This window comes from Petromyzon marinus, unplaced genomic scaffold (assembly GCF_048934315.1).
Source record: "Petromyzon marinus isolate PM22_M1 ecotype Great Lakes invasive population unplaced genomic scaffold, UKy_Petmar_22M1.pri1.0 PM_G_Scaffold_4, whole genome shotgun sequence".
NCBI lineage: Eukaryota > Metazoa > Chordata > Hyperoartia > Petromyzontiformes > Petromyzontidae > Petromyzon > Petromyzon marinus.
The window spans coordinates 2,327,215-2,350,407 of NW_027422983.1; the positions used below are offsets into that span (position 1 = coordinate 2,327,215).

Consider the following 23,193-nt stretch of genomic DNA (forward strand, 5'->3'; position numbering starts at 1 on the left):
TGAAAAGGACATTTCGAGTGAATTTTCTCTCAACGTTAAGTAGACGGCCTTGCCGGGGGTTCGGTTCAATGCGAACACAGTGTACACACATACAGTGTATACACACAGTGTACACACACACACTGTACACACACAGTGTACACACACACAGTGTACACACACAGTGTATACACAGTGTACACGCACACAGTGACACTGACACACACAGTGTACACACAGTGACAGTGACGCACACACACAGTGACAGTGTACACACACAGTGACACAACAACCGCCATTTGCTAAGTGGCGGTGACGTCACCACGACGCTTGTGCCAAGTACAGTGACACAGTGACACACACAGCGACACACAGTGACACACACAGTGTATACACACAGTGTACACACACACAGTGTATACACACAGTGTACACACACAGTGTATACAAACAGTGTACACACAGTGTACACACACAGTGTGCACACACAGTGTATACACACAGTGTACACACACAGTGTACACACACAATGTACACACACACAGTGTACACACACAGTGTACACATACACAGTGTATACACAGTGTATACACAGTGCACACACACAGGGTATACACAGTGTACACACACAGTGTACACACGGTGTACATACAGTGTACACACACAGGGTACACACAGTGTATATACACACAGTGTACACATAGTGACACACAGGGTATACACAGTGTACACACACAGTGTATACAGTGTACACACACACAGTGTATACAGTGTACACACACACAGTGTACACACACACACAGTGTACACACACAATGTACACACACAATGTACACACACTGTACACACACAGTGTACACATACGCAGTGTACACACACACAGTGTACACACACTGTACACACACACAGTGTACACATACGCAGTGTACACACACACAGTGTATACACATAGTGTACACACACACAGTGTACACACACAGTGTCTGTACACAGTGTACACACACACAATGTACACACACACAGTGTACACACACAATGTACACAATGTACACACAGAGTGTACACACACAGTGTACACACACAGTGTACACACAATTTATACACACAGTGTACACATACGCAGTGTACACACACACAGTGTATACACATAGTGTACACACACACAGCGTACACACACACAGTGTATACACATAGTGTACACACACAGTGTACACACACAGTGTACACACAATGTACACAATGTACACACACAGTGTACACACACACAGTGTACACACACACAGTGTACACACACAATTTATACACAGTGTACACATACGCAGTGTACACACACAGTGTATACACATAGTGTACACACAGCGTACACACATAGGGTACACACACAGTGTATACACACAGTGTACACACACACAGTGTACACACAGGGTATACACAGTGTACACACACACAGTGTATACACACACAGTGTATACACACACAGTGTATACACACACAGTGACACAGTGACACACAGTGACACACACACAGTGTATACACACACAGTGTACACGCAATGTATACAGTGTACACACACAGTGTACACACACAGTGTATACAAACAGTGTACACACATACAGTGTACACATAGACACCTGGGAGCCAGAAATCTTTCTGATGGGCCAAATACTCATTTCACTCATTAAAATGCAAATCAATTTATAACATTTTTGACATGCGTTTCTCTGGATTTTTGTTGTTATTCTGTCTCTCACTGTTCAAATAAATCTACCATTAAAATTATAGACTGATCATTTCTTTGTCAGTGGGCAAACGTACAAAATCGGCAGGGGATCAAAATAATTTTTTTATTATTTTATTGTTTCCATTCTACGTGGTGACTTTACCAAAATAACCAAGAAGATGAATCCCTGCAGTCACGAAAGCTTTAAATAGAAATTTGAATTGCAAGTGCTTTGAGTGTGTGCACGTGCCGTGTGGAAAAAAATGTACGATACGCTTGTTGGATATGATTAGGTAATATCGTAGTATCGCCATATCGCGATAACTGTCGGAGTTAAATGTTGTACAATTCTGCAAGAGCGTTCCGAACTTTGATCGCGTTGTGTGAACGTCATCATTTGGAACAAACCAACTTACCGCTTTAAATAGGGGGGGGGGGGTCGCAGACCCGGTAATATTTTTTTTAAATATATAAATATATACATCTACAACAGCAATACAATAACGGAGCGACCGTGACTATCACAGTAGATCATTCAGCATATATTGTTTGAGTAAATACGATTCAAATTATGTGATGGAAGTGAAAGTATAAGATTGATAGTTTGAGCGTCAACCCTTGGCTGGGAGTGGTAGCTCCCAAGTGCCAATGGCTGACGCCTCTAGCGCGGCTCCCAGGACGCTTCTAAACTGTTCGGAACATAACGACTTCCCACCCCCACCCACCCACCCCTAAACTTGCACGAACAATTCCTCTCGCCCCTTAAAACTCTGAGCAGCATTGAACTCACGCGAACTGGTAAGTGGGTGTTTTGGTTTTAAAATTTTGACCACAAAAAAAATCCGGTGTTGTGTGACCCCCGTTGCGGCGGTGACACCGCAGGCTGTGGTTGCTCCCCGCCGGGGAAGGCGTCTCCTCGGTAGGCAATCCAGGCCATTCAGGCCCTCCCTGGCGTCTCGGGCCTAGTCTGTCACAAAGAAAATAAACATTTATACATGCTTTGTGGAACTGTTTTCACAGTAAGATACACAGGCAGCAGTCGTAAGAAGAAAGGCTGAAATACAATCGTCAGTAACAAAGGCGTTATGAAAAAGGCCCATTGCCCGATTATGCACCACAGAATTTACTTTTAAGGGCAGTGTTATTGGTAAATATGTAGGGGTTTTTTTCTCTCGTGATATACCCGTCTTTGTATTTGTCCTCATGCTTTGGGTTTCGGGCTGTTCCACGCGAGTTTGAAGCCTTTGGTTAAACGAGGTAACACAACCACGGGTCAAGTTATCTTTTGATGCATCACAGCTGTCATAACCCGTACGGTTTACCCCGTATTCTTGTACAGAGACATTGAGTTTTCACGCCCATACGGGGTACAGCCGTTTCAATACGGGCAAAAAAACATGCTTTGGTAACAATATTGTCTATTTGTGTTTCTACATTGTGATGGGACTTCGTAGGACGAACGTTGATATTTATAAAGACACGTGGTGGCCGATATGGTCTGAATTGATCTGTAATAAGGTAGGGGCACTGATTGATAGTGGGTTGACAGCTACGTGGTGGTGAGTGTACTCGAAGTGAATCTCTATTTGTGTGTTTCTCCCTTGTGATGGGACTTTGTTGTTGTTTCAGGCGGCTGCGGGACTGTGCAACGTTGGTGAGCGGCATAGGAGCGGTGGGGGCAACATCCATTGTAGAGTACAATGTCACTACGCTCCCACGTCTGCGCTACCCTCCTCCACCAAGCCGCCACACGGACGAGCGTGGTGAAGTATGGTCAAATCACGACCCGGGGCGGCGTGGGGAGACCCTCGTCCGGCAATGGATTAACAAATTGGCTCTTACTGTTTATCTCCATATATATAAAAATATGCAAAGTTGTGATTGTGTGTGTTGTCTGTTCAAAATGTTTAGCCTACTTCCCGACATGCAACAAACTGGAAATTTGCCATGTGGGTACTTTCCAGACTGTACACCGTGCAAACATTATACAAATACACTTTTGTGTTTTTTGGGGGGGGAGCTCAATAATGTATAGATTTTTTGCACGGCAAGTGAGCTGTGACGTCAATTCTGTCACGTGACCCGCGCATGTGGAAGCGTCACTCATTGTAGTGTAGCGGTTAGCGTTGTCTGTGTGTGTATCTGTGTGTGTGTCTGTGTGTGTCTGTGTGTTTTTTTGTGTGTTGTGGGGAGCGATAGTGTAGCGGTTAGCGCTACGCCGCGCTGCGAACCCGGTGACCCGAGTTCGATTCCCGCTCACGGCCACCACCGGCGACGATTATTTGAACCGCTTCTGGGCCTCTCCTAGGTCGACTCAGCCTCAAACGAGTAACTGTTGTGGTGGGAACATTGCCACTGGGGAGACAAAGGCGGCCGGACGTGGTGGATCCAAGTCCCGGGCGAAGCCGGGTAGTACAGCTAGTCGTGAATACGTGAATGAATATAGACGCGCAAGTCACGTGTGACTGTATATATTCATTCCTCCATGGCTCGTTACTGACGTGTAGATGGTGTGGATATTCTTATTTTCTGTCTGCAGCTGACGCTGGTCTGATGGAGCAAAGGCAGTCAGCGCAGCTGCTCGGTACGACAAGTCAACAATGTGACCAGCGTGCATACAGCACGGATCGGACTGGAAATTTGACACAGCACCAGAGAACTCGCACAGAAGAGAAACCCTTCAAGTGCACTGTGTGTGACAAGGCATTTGCATGGTCATCAGTTCTTGAGACCCACCAGACAACACACACAGGAGAGAAACCCTTTAAGGGCAGTGTGTTTGGGAAGACATTTTCACAGTCATCTGCTCTTAAAATACACCAGAGAACACACACGGGAGAGAAACCCTTCAGGTGCAGTGTGTGTGGGAAGACATTTTCACAGTCATCTGCTCTTAAAACACACCAGAGAACACACACCGGAGAGAAACCCTTCAGGTGCAGTGTGTGTGGGAAGACATTTTCAGATTCATCTACTCTTAAAAAACACCAGAGAACACACACGGGAGAGAAACCCTTCAGGTGCAGTGTGTGTGGGAAGACATTTTCACAGTCATTTGCTCTTAAAACGCACCAGAGAACACACACGGGAGAGAAACCCTTCAGGTGCAGTGTGTGTGGGAAGACATTTTCAGATTCATCTACTCTTAAAAAACACCAGAGAACACACACGGGAGAGAAACCCTTCAAGTGCACTGTGTGTGGGAAGACATTTTCACAGTCATCTACTCTTAAAAAACACCAGAGAACACACACGGGAGAGAACCCCTTCAGGTGCAGTGTGTGTGGGAAGACATTTTCAGATTCATCTACTCTTAAAAAACACCAGAGAACGCACACGGAAGAGAAACCCTTCAAGTGCACTGTGTGTGGGAAGACATTTTCACAGTCATCTACTCTTAAAACACACCAGAGAACACACACGGGAGAGAAACCCTTCAGGTGCACTCTGTGCGGGAAGTCGTTTGCACGTTCATCAACTCTTCAAGTACACCAGAGAACACAGAAGTATCAGAAGATCCACAAGGAGTGCAGTCTGAAATCAGCTTGTGAAAGTCAAAGTGCCGCAATGAGCCCATCCCTCATTAAACACGAACCGGGAGAAAATCCCAGCTTGGACACTTTTAAAGGTATCGAGGTGAAATGTGAAGAGGTGAAGGTGAAATGTGAAGAAGTGATGGTGAAGAGCGAAGAAGTGAAGGTAAAATGTGAGGATGAAGATTCAACTCGAAAATAGGATCTTCACATAAATGGAGGCAACGTGAAGCAGGAGGAGAATTCTGACTGTGAGGCAGAGCGAGACAACTCCCAGCAGTTTGTGGAAGTGGAGGTGTGGGTGGACTTCCTCCGAGACAATACAAAGTCAAGTGGAGACCCGGTAGATGTGTAAGCTTGAGATGATGTCGCTACAATAGATGCACCTTTGTCACAGGCCTTTAATGACAAGAACGTGAAGTTGAACACTCAGTTCCTAGGTTCAACCTGCAAAGTAAGGGCGGCCAGCCTTTGTTGGCCCGTGGGTTGGGTAGATCTTTAACCAGGAGCGAGAGACAATAAGCCCCCAAGCATTCACTATGTTATCATAATCGTATTTACACGGTGCTTGCTTAACCGCCTCAGCAACTCAGAGTTTTGTATCTTGTCTGAAGCACTCGAAGAGCATCCCCAAGTAGCAGCTGCCCCTGTGTGGCACAAGGTGGTGGCCCTGCACCAGCCTGCATGTGGACAAGAGCCTGTCAGTAGGGGGCGATGATTGATCCGTCATCTCAGTTGTGTCCTTTGTAGGTAATCTTGATTCGAAGCTGTCGTGACTGCAGGAATCCACACTCTTGAGTTATTTCGGTAAAGTCACCACGTGGGTAGAAACATAACAGATCACGGCGTTTACATCACAACACAAGCAATCGTCATCAGGTGGGACAACCACAGCAAGATAAACTGCTGAAGTAGTAGGCGCCTACTCCAGCAGTTTCGTCTTATTGCTGCTGTGCTTGTCCCACCTGATGACGATTGCTTGTGTTGCCATCGAAACGCCGTGATTTATTGTTTGTAGCGTAATGTTTTAAATTTGCTACATTTTGACCCAGACGCCAGCATGCAACGGCCTACTCGTTTTGAATGACGCAACAATAGTACTGTGTACATACACTGTTAAGCACACGGTGCGTATTTGTAAAATAACTTCTTCTTAATACGATGTAACGTGATGCAGTCAATTTCGCTGCAGTAATCAATGTTAATATGCCCGTCAATGATTTAGAATGAATACCATGTCTGATTGTGCGTGGGCATGTAACATTTTGTCTGAGGGTCAAACATTGAATAAGTGATGTTAGGACAAAGTGCGTGTGTGTTTTGGAAGTAACCTGTACAGAGAACTCAGGTGAGACCCGTTGTCCTTGTGATACAGGTCAAAGGGTACTTTTGTGTTTCACGAAGCGTCTGCCTCTGGAGCAACTCATCGTCTTTGAAATAGGGAGCACGCTCGGATCATTCATCAGTTACAAGGCATACCACTTGAAAGTTACACGTATAGGAGGAGGTACATTCTCTACAACACGAATTGTAGTTTTGTCTTACGTGTTGACGTAGAGTTTGTCTAACTGGGACTAGAAATGCACCTTGCTGATTGACGTCTGGATGTTCGTACCTATCGGTTGAAGCAAACCCCACTGCTGTTGTGGAGACGCTGGGCACCAATAAGGGTCCAATACATTGACGGCCTTCAGGCCAGGAAAGTCACAACATTTGCACACGAAGGACGCATTCACGCAAGCACCCGGTGCTCCGTTTTTAAGTTTTTTAAAATGAAACATCTTTGAATTGTGTTGTGTTTTGAATTGGATGATTTAATTTCTTCATTAAAAGCCTGTATCAATTTATATCTGGAAGACTTCATTGAAAAGGTTATTTCGAGTGAATTTTCTCTCAACGTTAAGTAGACGGCCTTGCCGGGGGTTCGGTTCAATGCGAACACAGTGTACACACATACAGTGTATACACACAGTGTACACACACACACTGTACACACACAGTGTACACACACACAGTGTACACACACAGTGTATACACAGTGTACACGCACACAGTGACACTGACACACACAGTGTACACACAGTGACAGTGACGCACACACACAGTGACAGTGTACACACACAGTGACACAACAACCGCCATTTGCTAAGTGGCGGTGACGTCACCACGACGCTTGTGCCAAGCACAGTGACACAGTGACACACACAGCGACACACAGTGACACACACAGTGTATACACACAGTGTACACACACACAGTGTATACACACAGTGTACACACACAGTGTATACAAACAGTGTACACACAGTGTACACACACAGTGTGCACACACAGTGTATACACACAGTGTACACACACAGTGTATACAAACAGTGTACACACAGTGTACACACACAGTGTGCACACACAATGTACACACACACAGTGTACACACACAGTGTACACATACACAGTGTATACACAGTGTATACACAGTGCACACACACAGGGTATACACAGTGTACACACACAGTGTACACACGGTGTACATACAGTGTACACACACAGGGTACACACAGTGTATATACACACAGTGTACACATAGTGACACACAGGGTATACACAGTGTACACACACAGTGTATACAGTGTACACACACACAGTGTATACAGTGTACACACACACAGTGTACACACACACAGTGTACACACACAATGTACACACACAATGTACACACACTGTACACACACAGTGTACACATACGCAGTGTACACACACACAGTGTACACACACTGTACACACACACAGTGTACACATACGCAGTGTACACACACACAGTGTATACACATAGTGTACACACACACAGTGTACACACACAGTGTCTGTACACAGTGTACACACACACAATGTACACACACACAGTGTACACACACAATGTACACAATGTACACACAGAGTGTACACACACAGTGTACACACACAGTGTACACACAATTTATACACACAGTGTACACATACGCAGTGTACACACACACAGTGTATACACATAGTGTACACACACACAGCGTACACACACACAGTGTATACACATAGTGTACACACACAGTGTACACACACAGTGTACACACAATGTACACAATGTACACACACAGTGTACACACACACAGTGTACACACACACAGTGTACACACACAATTTATACACAGTGTACACATACGCAGTGTACACACACAGTGTATACACATAGTGTACACACAGCGTACACACATAGGGTACACACACAGTGTATACACACAGTGTACACACACACAGTGTACACACAGGGTATACACAGTGTACATACACACAGTGTACACACACACAGTGTATACACACACAGTGACACAGTGACACACAGTGACACACACACAGTGTATACACACACAGTGTACACGCAATGTATACAGTGTACACACACAGTGTACACACACAGTGTATACAAACAGTGTACACACATACAGTGTACACATAGACACCTGGGAGCCAGAAATCTTTCTGATGGGCCAAATACTCATTTCACTCATTAAAATGCAAATCAATTTATAACATTTTTGACATGCGTTTCTCTGGATTTTTGTTGTTATTCTGTCTCTCACTGTTCAAATAAATCTACCATTAAAATTATAGACTGATCATTTCTTTGTCAGTGGGCAAACGTACAAAATCGGCAGGGGATCAAAATAATTTTTTTATTATTTTATTGTTTCCATTCTACGTGGTGACTTTACCAAAATAACCAAGAAGATGAATCCCTGCAGTCACGAAAGCTTTAAATAGAAATTTGAATTGCAAGTGCTTTGAGTGTGTGCACGTGCCGTGTGGAAAAAAATGTACGATACGCTTGTTGGATATGATTAGGTAATATCGTAGTATCGCCATATCGCGATAACTGTCGGAGTTAAATGTTGTACAATTCTGCAAGAGCGTTCCGAACTTTGATCGCGTTGTGTGAACGTCATCATTTGGAACAAACCAACTTACCGCTTTAAATAGGGGGGGGGGGGTCGCAGACCCGGTAATATTTTTTTTAAATATATAAATATATACATCTACAACAGCAATACAATAACGGAGCGACCGTGACTATCACAGTAGATCATTCAGCATATATTGTTTGAGTAAATACGATTCAAATTATGTGATGGAAGTGAAAGTATAAGATTGATAGTTTGAGCGTCAACCCTTGGCTGGGAGTGGTAGCTCCCAAGTGCCAATGGCTGACGCCTCTAGCGCGGCTCCCAGGACGCTTCTAAACTGTTCGGAACATAACGACTTCCCACCCCCACCCACCCACCCCTAAACTTGCACGAACAATTCCTCTCGCCCCTTAAAACTCTGAGCAGCATTGAACTCACGCGAACTGGTAAGTGGGTGTTTTGGTTTTAAAATTTTGACCACAAAAAAAATCCGGTGTTGTGTGACCCCCGTTGCGGCGGTGACACCGCAGGCTGTGGTTGCTCCCCGCCGGGGAAGGCGTCTCCTCGGTAGGCAATCCAGGCCATTCAGGCCCTCCCTGGCGTCTCGGGCCTAGTCTGTCACAAAGAAAATAAACATTTATACATGCTTTGTGGAACTGTTTTCACAGTAAGATACACAGGCAGCAGTCGTAAGAAGAAAGGCTGAAATACAATCGTCAGTAACAAAGGCGTTATGAAAAAGGCCCATTGCCCGATTATGCACCACAGAATTTACTTTTAAGGGCAGTGTTATTGGTAAATATGTAGGGGTTTTTTTCTCTCGTGATATACCCGTCTTTGTATTTGTCCTCATGCTTTGGGTTTCGGGCTGTTCCACGCGAGTTTGAAGCCTTTGGTTAAACGAGGTAACACAACCACGGGTCAAGTTATCTTTTGATGCATCACAGCTGTCATAACCCGTACGGTTTACCCCGTATTCTTGTACAGAGACATTGAGTTTTCACGCCCATACGGGGTACAGCCGTTTCAATACGGGCAAAAAAACATGCTTTGGTAACAATATTGTCTATTTGTGTTTCTACATTGTGATGGGACTTCGTAGGACGAACGTTGATATTTATAAAGACACGTGGTGGCCGATATGGTCTGAATTGATCTGTAATAAGGTAGGGGCACTGATTGATAGTGGGTTGACAGCTACGTGGTGGTGAGTGTACTCGAAGTGAATCTCTATTTGTGTGTTTCTCCCTTGTGATGGGACTTTGTTGTTGTTTCAGGCGGCTGCGGGACTGTGCAACGTTGGTGAGCGGCATAGGAGCGGTGGGGGCAACATCCATTGTAGAGTACAATGTCACTACGCTCCCACGTCTGCGCTACCCTCCTCCACCAAGCCGCCACACGGACGAGCGTGGTGAAGTATGGTCAAATCACGACCCGGGGCGGCGTGGGGAGACCCTCGTCCGGCAATGGATTAACAAATTGGCTCTTACTGTTTATCTCCATATATATAAAAATATGCAAAGTTGTGATTGTGTGTGTTGTCTGTTCAAAATGTTTAGCCTACTTCCCGACATGCAACAAACTGGAAATTTGCCATGTGGGTACTTTCCAGACTGTACACCGTGCAAACATTATACAAATACACTTTTGTGTTTTTTGGGGGGGGAGCTCAATAATGTATAGATTTTTTGCACGGCAAGTGAGCTGTGACGTCAATTCTGTCACGTGACCCGCGCATGTGGAAGCGTCACTCATTGTAGTGTAGCGGTTAGCGTTGTCTGTGTGTGTATCTGTGTGTGTGTCTGTGTGTGTCTGTGTGTTTTTTTGTGTGTTGTGGGGAGCGATAGTGTAGCGGTTAGCGCTACGCCGCGCTGCGAACCCGGTGACCCGAGTTCGATTCCCGCTCACGGCCACCACCGGCGACGATTATTTGAACCGCTTCTGGGCCTCTCCTAGGTCGACTCAGCCTCAAACGAGTAACTGTTGTGGTGGGAACATTGCCACTGGGGAGACAAAGGCGGCCGGACGTGGTGGATCCAAGTCCCGGGCGAAGCCGGGTAGTACAGCTAGTCGTGAATACGTGAATGAATATAGACGCGCAAGTCACGTGTGACTGTATATATTCATTCCTCCATGGCTCGTTACTGACGTGTAGATGGTGTGGATATTCTTATTTTCTGTCTGCAGCTGACGCTGGTCTGATGGAGCAAAGGCAGTCAGCGCAGCTGCTCGGTACGACAAGTCAACAATGTGACCAGCGTGCATACAGCACGGATCGGACTGGAAATTTGACACAGCACCAGAGAACTCGCACAGAAGAGAAACCCTTCAAGTGCACTGTGTGTGACAAGGCATTTGCATGGTCATCAGTTCTTGAGACCCACCAGACAACACACACAGGAGAGAAACCCTTTAAGGGCAGTGTGTTTGGGAAGACATTTTCACAGTCATCTGCTCTTAAAATACACCAGAGAACACACACGGGAGAGAAACCCTTCAGGTGCAGTGTGTGTGGGAAGACATTTTCACAGTCATCTGCTCTTAAAACACACCAGAGAACACACACCGGAGAGAAACCCTTCAGGTGCAGTGTGTGTGGGAAGACATTTTCAGATTCATCTACTCTTAAAAAACACCAGAGAACACACACGGGAGAGAAACCCTTCAGGTGCAGTGTGTGTGGGAAGACATTTTCACAGTCATTTGCTCTTAAAACACACCAGAGAACACACACGGGAGAGAAACCCTTCAGGTGCAGTGTGTGTGGGAAGACATTTTCAGATTCATCTACTCTTAAAAAACACCAGAGAACACACACGGGAGAGAAACCCTTCAAGTGCACTGTGTGTGGGAAGACATTTTCACAGTCATCTACTCTTAAAAAACACCAGAGAACACACACGGGAGAGAACCCCTTCAGGTGCAGTGTGTGTGGGAAGACATTTTCAGATTCATCTACTCTTAAAAAACACCAGAGAACGCACACGGAAGAGAAACCCTTCAAGTGCACTGTGTGTGGGAAGACATTTTCACAGTCATCTACTCTTAAAACACACCAGAGAACACACACGGGAGAGAAACCCTTCAGGTGCACTCTGTGCGGGAAGTCGTTTGCACGTTCATCAACTCTTCAAGTACACCAGAGAACACAGAAGTATCAGAAGATCCACAAGGAGTGCAGTCTGAAATCAGCTTGTGAAAGTCAAAGTGCCGCAATGAGCCCATCCCTCATTAAACACGAACCGGGAGAAAATCCCAGCTTGGACACTTTTAAAGGTATCGAGGTGAAATGTGAAGAGGTGAAGGTGAAATGTGAAGAGGTGATGGTGAAGAGCGAAGAAGTGAAGGTAAAATGTGAAGATTTAACTCCAAAATGGGACCTTCACATCGTGAAGCAGGAGGAGAATTCTGACTGTGAGGCAGAGCGAGGCAACTCCCAGCAGTTTGTGGAAGTGGAGGTGTGGGTGGACTTCCTAGACAATACAAAGTCAAGTGGAGACCCGGTAGATGTGTAAGCCAGAGACGATGTCGCTCCAATAGATGCACCTTTGTCACAGGCCTTTAATGACAAGAATGTGAAGTTGGACACTCAGCTCTTAGGTTCATCCTGCAGAGTAAGAACGGCCAGTCTTTGTGGACCTGTTGGTTGGGTAGATCTCTAACCAGGAGCGAGAGACAATAAGCTCCCAAGCATTCACTATTTTATTATAATTGCATTTACACAGTGCTTGCTTTATCTCCTCGGCAACTCGGAGTTTTGTGTCTCGTCTGAAGCACTCGAAGAGCATCCCCAAGTAGCAGCTGCCCCTGTTTGGCACAAGGTGGTGGCACCGGCCTGCATGTGAACAAGAGCCTGTCAGTAGGGGGCGATGATTGATGCGTCATCTCAGTTGTGTCGTTTGTAGGCAATCTTGATTCGAAGCTTTCGTGACTGCAGGAATCCACACTCTTGAGTTCTTTCGGTAAAGTCACCACTTGGGTAGAAACATAACAGATCACGGCGTTTAGATCACAACACAAGCAATCGTCATCAGGTGGGACAACCACAGCAAGAGAAACTGCTGAAGTAGTAGGCGCCTACTCCAGCAGTTTGTTCTTATTGCTGCTGTGCTTGTCCCACCTGATGACGATTGCTTGTGTTGCCATCGAAACGCCGTGATCTATTATTTGTAGCGTGATGTTTAGAATTTGCTACATTTTGACCCAGACGCCAGCATGCAACGGCCTACTCGTTTTGAATGACGCAACAATAGTACGTTTTACATACACGGTTAAGCAGACGGTGCGTATTTGTAAAATAACTTCTTGTTAATACGATGTAACGTGATGCAGTCAATTTCGCTGCAGTAATTCAATGTTAATATGCCCGTCAATAATTTAGAATGAATACCGCGTCTGATTGTGCGCGTGCATGTAACATTTTGTCTGAGGGTCACACATTGAATAAGTGATGTTAGGACAAAGTGCGTGTGTGTGTTTGGAAGTAACCTGTACAGAGAACTCGGGTGAGACCCGTTGTTCTTGTGATACAGGTCAAAGGGTACTTTTGTGTTTCCCGAAGCGTCTGCCTCTGGAGCAACTCATTGTCTTTGAAATAGGGAGCACGCTCGGATCATTCATCAGTTACAAGGCATACCACTTGAAAGTTACACGTATAGGAGGAGTTACATTCTCTACAACACGAATTGTAGTTTTGTCTTACGTGTTGACGTAGAGTTTGTCTAACTGGGACTAGAAATCATCCTTGCTGATTCACGTTTGGATGTTCGTTACCTATCGGTTGAAGCAAACCCCACTGCTGTTGTTGAGACGCTGTGCACCAATAAGGGTTCAACAAATTGACGGCCTTCAGGCCAGGAAAGTCACAACATTTGCACACGAAGGACGCATTCACGCAAGTACCCCATGCTCCGTTTTGAAGTTTTAAAATGAAACATCTTTTAATTGTGTTGTGTTTTGACTTAGATGATTTTATTTCCTCATTAAAAGCTTGTATCAATTTACATGTGGAAGACTTCATTGAAAAGGACATTTCGTGTGAATTTTCTCTCGTCATTAAGTAGATGGCCTTGCCGGGGGTTCGGTTCAATGCGGACACAAACAGTGTACACACAGTGTACACACACAGTGTACACACACATTGTGTACACATACAGTGTACAAACACATTGTGTACACACAGTGTACACACACACAGTGTACATACACACATTGTGTACACACACACAGTGTACACACACAGTGTACATACACACATTGTGTACACACACACAGTGTACACACACAGTGTACACACACACAGTGTACTCACACACAGTGATACAGTGACACAGCGACACACAGTGACACACAGTGTATACACACAGTGTACATACACAGTGCACACACACAGTGTACACACAGTGTATACACAATAATGTCCACGTTGTTGTAGCTGAGCTCACACACCAAAGGGAGGGAGCAATGGAAAATGAATCTAAATTAACTTAAACTCCAACTCTGTGACGTCACCACCCTGCGTGAAACGCCAGGGGGAGGTGTACCTTGCGAGTGACGTCATGTCACCAAATTATTCACCCCTCCCCCGTCCACCGCGCTCTTGAACATGACGTCACCTCCGCTTGGGTCACTGCCGATATCGTTCCAGTGGCAATCCTTATTTGGGCAAAGCTACGCCCAGTGACTGGCGGCTGATTAACATGATGTATCCGGTAAAGCCGTCGCGAGTTTATTGCGACGGGTTCAGCACTCACGACATTTGGGCGCAACATTAACATAATTTATTCAACCTCTTATTTATTTATTTACGGAGCCGCTCATTGTGGGAGGAGCGTGTCTCGTACCCCGGAAGTGACGTCACGACGCCTGCTGCCGCGTGACGTCACTAGGTAACAGGAAGCTATCGCTTCCTGCACTGGAATCCGAGGTGAGAAATTCTCATTGCGATTGTGGTGGTGGTGGTTGTGGTGGTGGTTGTTGTTGTTGTTTACCAAGGTAGAGCCTCGCTCTCTCTCTCGTAGGGATGTCAGTTGAGTAGCAGCGAGCATGGGAATGGATGTCCAGGTTGGAACTTTACAGCGCGGGGCCTAGCCACGCGGGGCCTTGCCTCCTGCCCTCGCCTGATTGCGTTCACTTTAATGATCTCACTTAAGTTTAATTTGTCTTCACCCGGCTCGCCACTTTGTAACTTTGTTTTATTGTCAATATTCACGCAGTTTTTTTTGTTAGCAGGCCAAGCCCGCCTGAGCTGCTATAGCGCTCTTGTTATCAGAAGCGACCTGCCCACAACAACACAAGGTGGGGCTTTGTCAACGTGTGTGAATGTTTTGACTTAAAACTTTGGTGACTGCAGGAATTAATATTCTTGGTTCTTTCGGTAAAGTCATGTAGATAGAAAATTGAATAAAAATAACAATGAAATAAATGAATAACTTCAAATAAAGAAAAACAACTCGCGTCGTTTTGATCGCAACACAAGTGGTCTTTATTTAATGTAATTGTATTATCTGTTATTGTTATTTTCTATCTACGTAACTTTACCGAAATCAACAAGAATACGTGTGTCAATGTCTATCGGTCAAAGACGCTCAGCGGAGAGACGCGCAAACTCCAAATATACAGCAGGCGTCAGGGTCGGGATCGAACCCACGACTTCCTGTACACCAGGTGAGGTAGTTAACATCTCACCACGGAGAGAGACAGGCAAACTCCAGTTAGCCTCGAATATGTTCGTTGATCCTCAATTAATTACTTGGTGGAGCGAGGAAGTATTCATGCCAAGCAGATGAAGGTGGCCAGGCGTGATTCTAGACACGCCACCGCCTGTTTACCCAGTGACAGTGTACAGTTTGTGTTTGCAGTAACGTCTATTAACTCTGTTGAACACGGAGGTTATAGCGTAACAATAGTTTACTTTTGTTTTCCTCTGGAACTCTTTATATGAATGGAAACAGGAAGTTAACACAGCACACACATGCAACTGAAGTCGGAACTGTTCATCCCAGCATTTAAGGACATCTGAGCCTGGATTCACACCTCTAAGTTGCGATTGAACATTAATTTATGAATTTCTGCATAACACAAATAGTATTGTTTTCAACACCCTTTGCTATGTCAGCTGAATTTAGCTCTCATAAATATTCCTTTTGTAGCCAGACAGCCGAAATTGTGTGCTCGGAGTTTTGGGTTAACATTCATCTTGAAGATACGAGGGCTTCAAGGCATGTGTGTAACCATTTGCCCTCTCATTGTGTGCCATAACAGCCCTGTGATGAATTTGGGACACTTTTTTACTACATCCTGAATATATGAATAAGTATAGACGTGTAAGTCACATGTGACTATATATGCATTCCTCTGTGCATCGATACTGACGTGTAGATGGTGTGGATATTATTTTTTTCTGTCTGCAGCTGACGCTGGTCTGATGGAGCAAAGGCAGTCGGCACAGCTCGGTACGACAAGTCAACAATGCGACCAGCGTGCATACAGCACGGATCGGACTGGAAATTTGACACGGCACCAGAGAACTCGCACAGGAGAGAAACCCTTCAAATGCAGTGTGTGTGGGAAGGCTTTTGCATGGCCATCTGCTCTTAAAATACACCAGAGAACACACACGGGAGAGAAACCTTTCAAGTGCAGTGTGTGTGTGAAGGCATTTTCACAGTCATCTGCTCTTGTAGAACACCAGAGAACTCACACGGGAGAGAAACCCTTCAAGTGCAGTGTGTGTGTGAAGGCATTTTCACAGTCATCTGCTCTTGTAACACACCAGAGAACACACACAGGAGAGAAACCCTTCAAGTGCAGTGTGTGTGGGAAGGCATTTACACGGTCATCTGCTCTTGTAGATCACCAGAGAACACACACGGGAGAGAAACCCTTCAAGTGCAGTGTGTGTGGGAAGGCATTTGCGCAGTCATCTGCTCTTGTAGCACACCAGAGAACACACACGGGAGAGAAACCCTTCAAGTGTACTCTGTGTGGGAAGGCGTTTACACTTTCATCTACTCTTGTAATACACCAGAGAACACACACGGGAGAGAAACCCTTCAGGTGCACTCCGTGCGGGAAGGCGTTTGCACAGCAATCACATCTTATAGAACACCGGAAAACACAGAAGCATCAGAAGATCCACAAGGAGTGGAGTCTGAAATCAGCTTGTGAAAGTCAAAGTGCCAAAATAAGCCCATCCCTCTTGAAACAAGAACCGGAAGAAAATCCCAGCTTGGACACTTTTAAAGGTATCGAGGTGAAATATGAAGAGGTGATGGTGAAGAGGGAAGAAGTGATGGTGAAGAGGGAAGAAGTGATGGTGAAGAGGGAAGAGGTGATGGTGAAGAGTGAAGAAGTGAAGGTGAAATGTGAAGATGAAGATGAAACTCCAAAATGGGACCTTCACATCGATGGAGGCAACGTGAAGCAGGAGGACAATTCTGACTGTGAGGCAGAGCGAGGCAACTCCCAGCAGTTTGTGGAAGTGGAGGTGTGGGTGGACTTCCTAGACAATACAAAGTCAAGTGGAGACCCGGTAGATGTGTAAGCCAGAGACAATGTCGCTACAATAGATGCACCTTTGTCACAGGCCTTTAATGACAAGAATGTGAAGTTGAACACTCAGCTCCTAGGTTCATCCTGCAGAGTAAGAGCAGCCAGTCTTTGTGGACCTGTGGGTTGGGTCAATCTCTCACCAGGAACGAGAGACAATAAGCCCCCAAGCATTCACTATTTTATCATAATAATTGCATTTACACGGTGCTTGCTTAACCGCCTCAGCAACTCGGAGTTTTGTACCTCGTCTGAAGCACTCGAAGAGCATCCCCAAGTAGCAGCTGCCCCTGTGTGGCACAAGGTGGTGGCCCTGCACCGGCCTGCATGTGGACAAGAGCCTGTCAGTAGGGGGGGATGATTGATGCGTCATCTCAGTTGTGTAGTTTGTAGGTAATCTTGATTCAAAACTTTCGTGACTGCAGGAATCCACACTCTTGAGTTCTTTCAGTGAAGTCACCACGTGGGTAGAAACAACAGATCACGGCGTTTAGATCACAACACAAGCAATCGTCATCAGGTGGGACAACCACAGCAAGAGAAACTGCTGAAGTAGTAGGCGCCTACTCCAGCAGTTTCTTATTGCTGCTGTGCTTGTCCCACCTGATGACGATTGCTTGTGTTGCCATCGAAGTGCCGTGATCTATTATTTGTAGCGTAATGTTTAGAATTTGCTACATTTTGACCCAGACGCCAGCATGCAACGGCCTACTCGTTTTGAATGACGCAACAATAGTACGGTGTACATACACTGTTAAGCAGACGGTGCGTATTTTTAAAATAGCTTCTTGTTAATACGATGTAACGTGATGCAGTCAATTTCGCTGCAGTAATTCAATGTTGTTAATATGCCCGTCAATTATTTAGAATGAATACTTGTCTGATTGTGCGCGTGCATGTCACATTTTGTCTGAGGGTCAAACATTGAATAAGTGATGTTAGGACAACGTGTGTGTGCGTTTGAAAGTAACCTGTACATAGAACTCGGGTGAGACCCGTTGTTCTTGTGATGCAGGTCAAAGGGTAGTTTTGTGTTTCACGAAGCGTCTGCCTCTGGAACAACTCATTGTCTTTGAAATAGGGAGCACGCTTGGATCATTCATCAGTTACAAGGCATACCACTTGAAAGTTACACGTATAGGAGGAGGTACATTCTCTACAACACGAATTGTAGTTTTGTCTTACGTGTTGACGTAGATTTTGTCTAACTGGGACTGGAAGTGCTCCTTGCTGATTGACGTCTGGATGTTCGTACCTATCGGTTGAAGCACACCCCACTGCTGTTGAGATGCTGGGCACCAATAAGGGTCCAACACATTGACGGCCTTCAGGCCAGGAAAGTCACAACATTTGTACACGAAGGACGCATTCACGCAAGTACCCCATGCTCCGTTTTGAAGTTTTAAAATGAAACATCTTTGAATCGTGTTGTGTTTTGATTTACATTATTTCTTCATTAAAAGGTCATTTTACATCTGGAAGACTTCGTTGAAAAGGACATTTCGTGTGAATTTTCTCTCGTCGTTAAGTAGACGGCCTTGCCGGGGGTTCGGTTCGATGCGGACTTTCACCTGGTAGGGGATTGCGGGATCGAGATAAGGCAACACGGAGCTGCTGGCCGTCTGCAGATCGATTCCAACGTAATCGAACGTCTGTCCCTGCGCGTCCGTCGTTCGCATGCAGGGGGCGGGTGTAGGTTTACACCGCCCCCTGCAGGAATACGACAGAAAGTGCAGCGTTAATCACGGATAAAGTTGTGCACTTATTTTTTAAATGTTATTCTTTTATAAGGTGATGTTGATATCGAAAACTGAAACATAGCTGGCATGCCATGAATAGGAAATTAACTCTGCTTATTTGAATCAATGTATTCATATATGTTGAACTGTTTTCAAGCAGATTTTGCGTCTCTAACGGCGACTACAGGGACCACGTGATTGTTTAAAAAAGTCTGATTATAACTATAATTGCCTACAATTCGTCATGTGTAGCTTCTTTAGACTATAATTTATTCACTACCCAAATTGTATTTACTTGAAAACATAGAGCTGATATTTATTCTTGGTTCTTTCGGTAAAGTCATGTAGAAGGGAAACAAAATAACAAAAATATAAAACAATTAAATTCTCACGACGTTTCGACTGCAACACAAGCAATCATCAGGTGTCACACACAGGCACACACACAGACTCAGGCACACACAGAGATACAGGCACAGTGTGTACACACACACAGTGTACACACACACAGTGTACACACACAGTGTACACACACACAATGTAGACACAGTGTATACACACAGTGTACACACACAGAGTACACACACACAGTGTATACACACAGTGTGTATACACATAGTGTACACACACTCAGTGTATACACATAGTGTACACACAGAAACAGTGTGTACACACAGAAACAGTGTGTACACACAGTAATGTCCACGTTGTAGTTGCTGAGCTCACGCACGCAAGGGGTCTCTGTTCAAGAGATGGAGCAATGGAAAATGAATCTAAATCAACTTAAACTCCATTCCCGCTCTGTGACGTCACCACTCAGCATGACCTCATCGCTGTGAAACGCCAGGGGGAGGTGTGCCTCGCTAGTGACGTCATGTCACCAAGGTATTCACCCCACCCCCGTCCACCGCGCCCTTGAGCGTGACGTCACCTCTGGTTGGTTACTGCCGATATCTGTTCTGGTACAATCCTTATTTGGGCAAAGCTACGCCCAGTGACTGGTGGCTCATTAACATGTTTTCGTGAAAGCCGTCGCGAGTTTATTGGGACGGGTTCAGCAGCCACGCCCCCATCTCTCGACATATGGCCCGGGCTCATTAACATAATTTATTCAGTTACGGAGCCGCTCGTGGGAGAGGAGTGTCTTGTACCCCGGACGTGACGTCATGTCACCTGCAGCTGCCGCGTGACGTCACGAAGTAACAGGAAGCGATCGCTTCGCTCTTGCACTGAAATCCGAGTTGAGAAATTATTATCGTGTTGGTGGTGGTGGTAGTTGTTGTTTACCAAGGTAGAGCCTCTCTCTCTCGTAGGGATGTCAGTTGAGTAGCAGCGAGCATGGGAATCGATGTCCAGGTTGGAACTTTACAACGCGGGGCCTAGCCACGCGGGGCCTTGCCTCCTGCCCTCGCCTGATTGCATTCACTTTAATTATCTCGCTTAAATTTAATTTGTCTTCACCCGGCTCGCCACTTTGTAACTTTGTTTTATTGTAAATATTCACGCAGTTTTCATTTTCTTTTGTTAGCAGGCCAAGCCCGCTTGAGCTGCTATACCGCTCTTGTTATCAGAAGCGACCTGCCCACAACAACACAAGGTGAGGCTTTGTCAACGTGTGTGAATTTTTGACTTAAAACTTTGGTGACTGCAGGAATTAATATTCTTGGTTCTTTCGGTAAAGTCACGTAGATAGAAAATAAAATTAAAATAACAGATAATATCTTTTTTACAATGAAGCAAAACACCCCACAACGTTTCTATGGCAACATTAATGTTGAAGATGCGAGGGCTTACAGGAATATTTATGACATTTGCCCTCTCATTGCGTGCCATGACAGTGCTGTTTGCACAGTCACACATAGTCACTGTAAGATGTTTTTCTTGGTCGTGTTTTTGTTTTGTTGCTTGTTGTGGTTGCACCCGATTCAAGAGCCGAATGGCTCACGGGACTATAACCAAAATAAATCAAACTGAAAATCAAAAAACTGAAACCGCGTGATGAATTTGGGAAAGTTTTTCACTGCATCTCCAAATATATATAAAAGGCAAAGTTGTGATTGTGTGTGTTGTCTGTTCAAAATGTTTAGCGTACTTCCCGACATGCAACAAACTGGAAATTTGCCATGTGGGTACTTTCCAGACTGTACACCGTGCAAACATTATACAAATACACTTTTGTGTTGTTTTAGCGGGGGGGGAGCTCAATAATGTATAGATTTTTTGCACGGCAAGTGAGCTGTGACGTCAAATCTGTCACGTGACCCGCGCACGTGGAAGCGTCACGCATTGTAGTGTAGCGGTTAGCGTTGTCTGTGTGTCTGTGTGTGTCTGTGTGTGTGTCTGTGTGTGTGTGTGTATCTGTGTGTGTCTGTGTGTGTGTCTGTGTGTGTGTGGAAGCGTAACGCATTATCGTGTAGCGGTTAGCGCTACGCTACGCTACGAACCCGGCGACCCGAGTTCGATTCTCGCTCACGGCCACCACCGGCGACAGTTATTTCAACCGCTTCTGGGTCTCCCGTAGGTCGACTCAGCCTAAAACGAGTAACTGCTGTGGTATGAACATCGCCACTGGGGAGACAAAGGCGGCCGAACGTGGTGGATCCAAGTCCCGGTCGAAGCCGGGTAGTACAGCTAGTCATGAATACATGAATGAATATAGACGTGTAAGTCACGTGTGACTGTATATATTCATTCCTCCATGGCTCGATACTGACGTGTCGATGGTGTGGATATTCTTATTTTCTGTCTGCAGCTCACGCTGGTCTGATGGAGCAAATGCACTCAGCACAGCAAGCCGGGACGACAAGTCAACAATGCGACCAGCCTGCATACAGCACTGATTGGACTGGAAATTTGACACAGCACCAGGGAACTCGCACAGGAGAGAAACCCTTCAAGTGCACTGTGTGTGACAAGGCATTTTCAGATTCATCGACTCTTAAAAACACCAGAGAACACACATGGGAGAGAAACCCTTCAAGTGCACTGTGTGTGGGAAGGCATTTTCACAGTCATCTGCTCTTAAAATTCACCAGAGAACACACACGGGAGAGAAACCCTTCAAGTGCAGTGTGTGTGGGAAGACATTTTCAGATTCATCTGCTTTTAAAACACACCAGAGAACACACACGGGAGAGAAACCTTTCAAGTGCAGTGTGTGTGGGAAGGCATTTTCAGATTCATCTACTCTTAAAAAACACCAGAGAACACACACGGGAGAGAAACCCTTCAAGTGCAGTGTGTGTGGGAAGGCATTTTCAGATTCATTTGCTCTTAAAACACACCAGAGAACACACACGGGAGAGAAACCCTTCAAGTGCAGTGTGTGTGGGAAGGCATTTTCAGATTCATCTCATCTTCAAAGACACCAGAGAACACACACGGGAGAGAAACCCTTCAAGTGCAGTGTGTGTGGGAAGGCATTTTCAGATTCATTTGCTCTTAAACACACCAGAGAACACACACGGGAGAGAAACCCTTCAAGTGCAGTGTGTGTGGGAAGGCATTTTCAGATTCATCGACTCTTAAAAAACACCAGAGAACACACACGGGAGAGAAACCCTTCAAGTGCACTGTGTGTGGGAAGGCATTTTCACAGTCATCTGCTCTTAAAATTCATCAGAGAACACACACGGGAGAGAAACCCTTCAAGTGCAGTGTGTGTGGGAAGACATTTTCAGATTCATCTGCTTTTAAAACACACCAGAGAACACACACGGGAGAGAAACCTTTCAAGT

The 23,193-nt window shown here is 45.4% G+C and overlaps 2 protein-coding genes across 2 annotated transcripts; both read left to right on the forward strand.

Annotated features, from left to right (window-relative positions):
* The first annotated feature begins 4,252 nt into the window (after positions 1 to 4,252).
* On the forward strand, positions 4,253 to 6,161 carry LOC142916556 (uncharacterized). Its single transcript, XM_076061677.1, has one exon. The coding sequence runs from the start codon at positions 4,253 to 4,255 to the stop codon at positions 5,432 to 5,434; it is 1,182 nt and encodes a 393-aa protein (XP_075917792.1). The 3' UTR covers positions 5,435 to 6,161.
* A 5,207-nt stretch (positions 6,162 to 11,368) lies between these two features.
* LOC142916557 (uncharacterized) lies at positions 11,369 to 13,198 on the forward strand. Its single transcript, XM_076061678.1, has one exon. It carries the CDS (start codon positions 11,369 to 11,371, stop codon positions 12,680 to 12,682), a length of 1,314 nt encoding a protein of 437 aa, XP_075917793.1. The 3' UTR covers positions 12,683 to 13,198.
* The last annotated feature ends 9,995 nt before the right edge of the window (positions 13,199 to 23,193 follow it).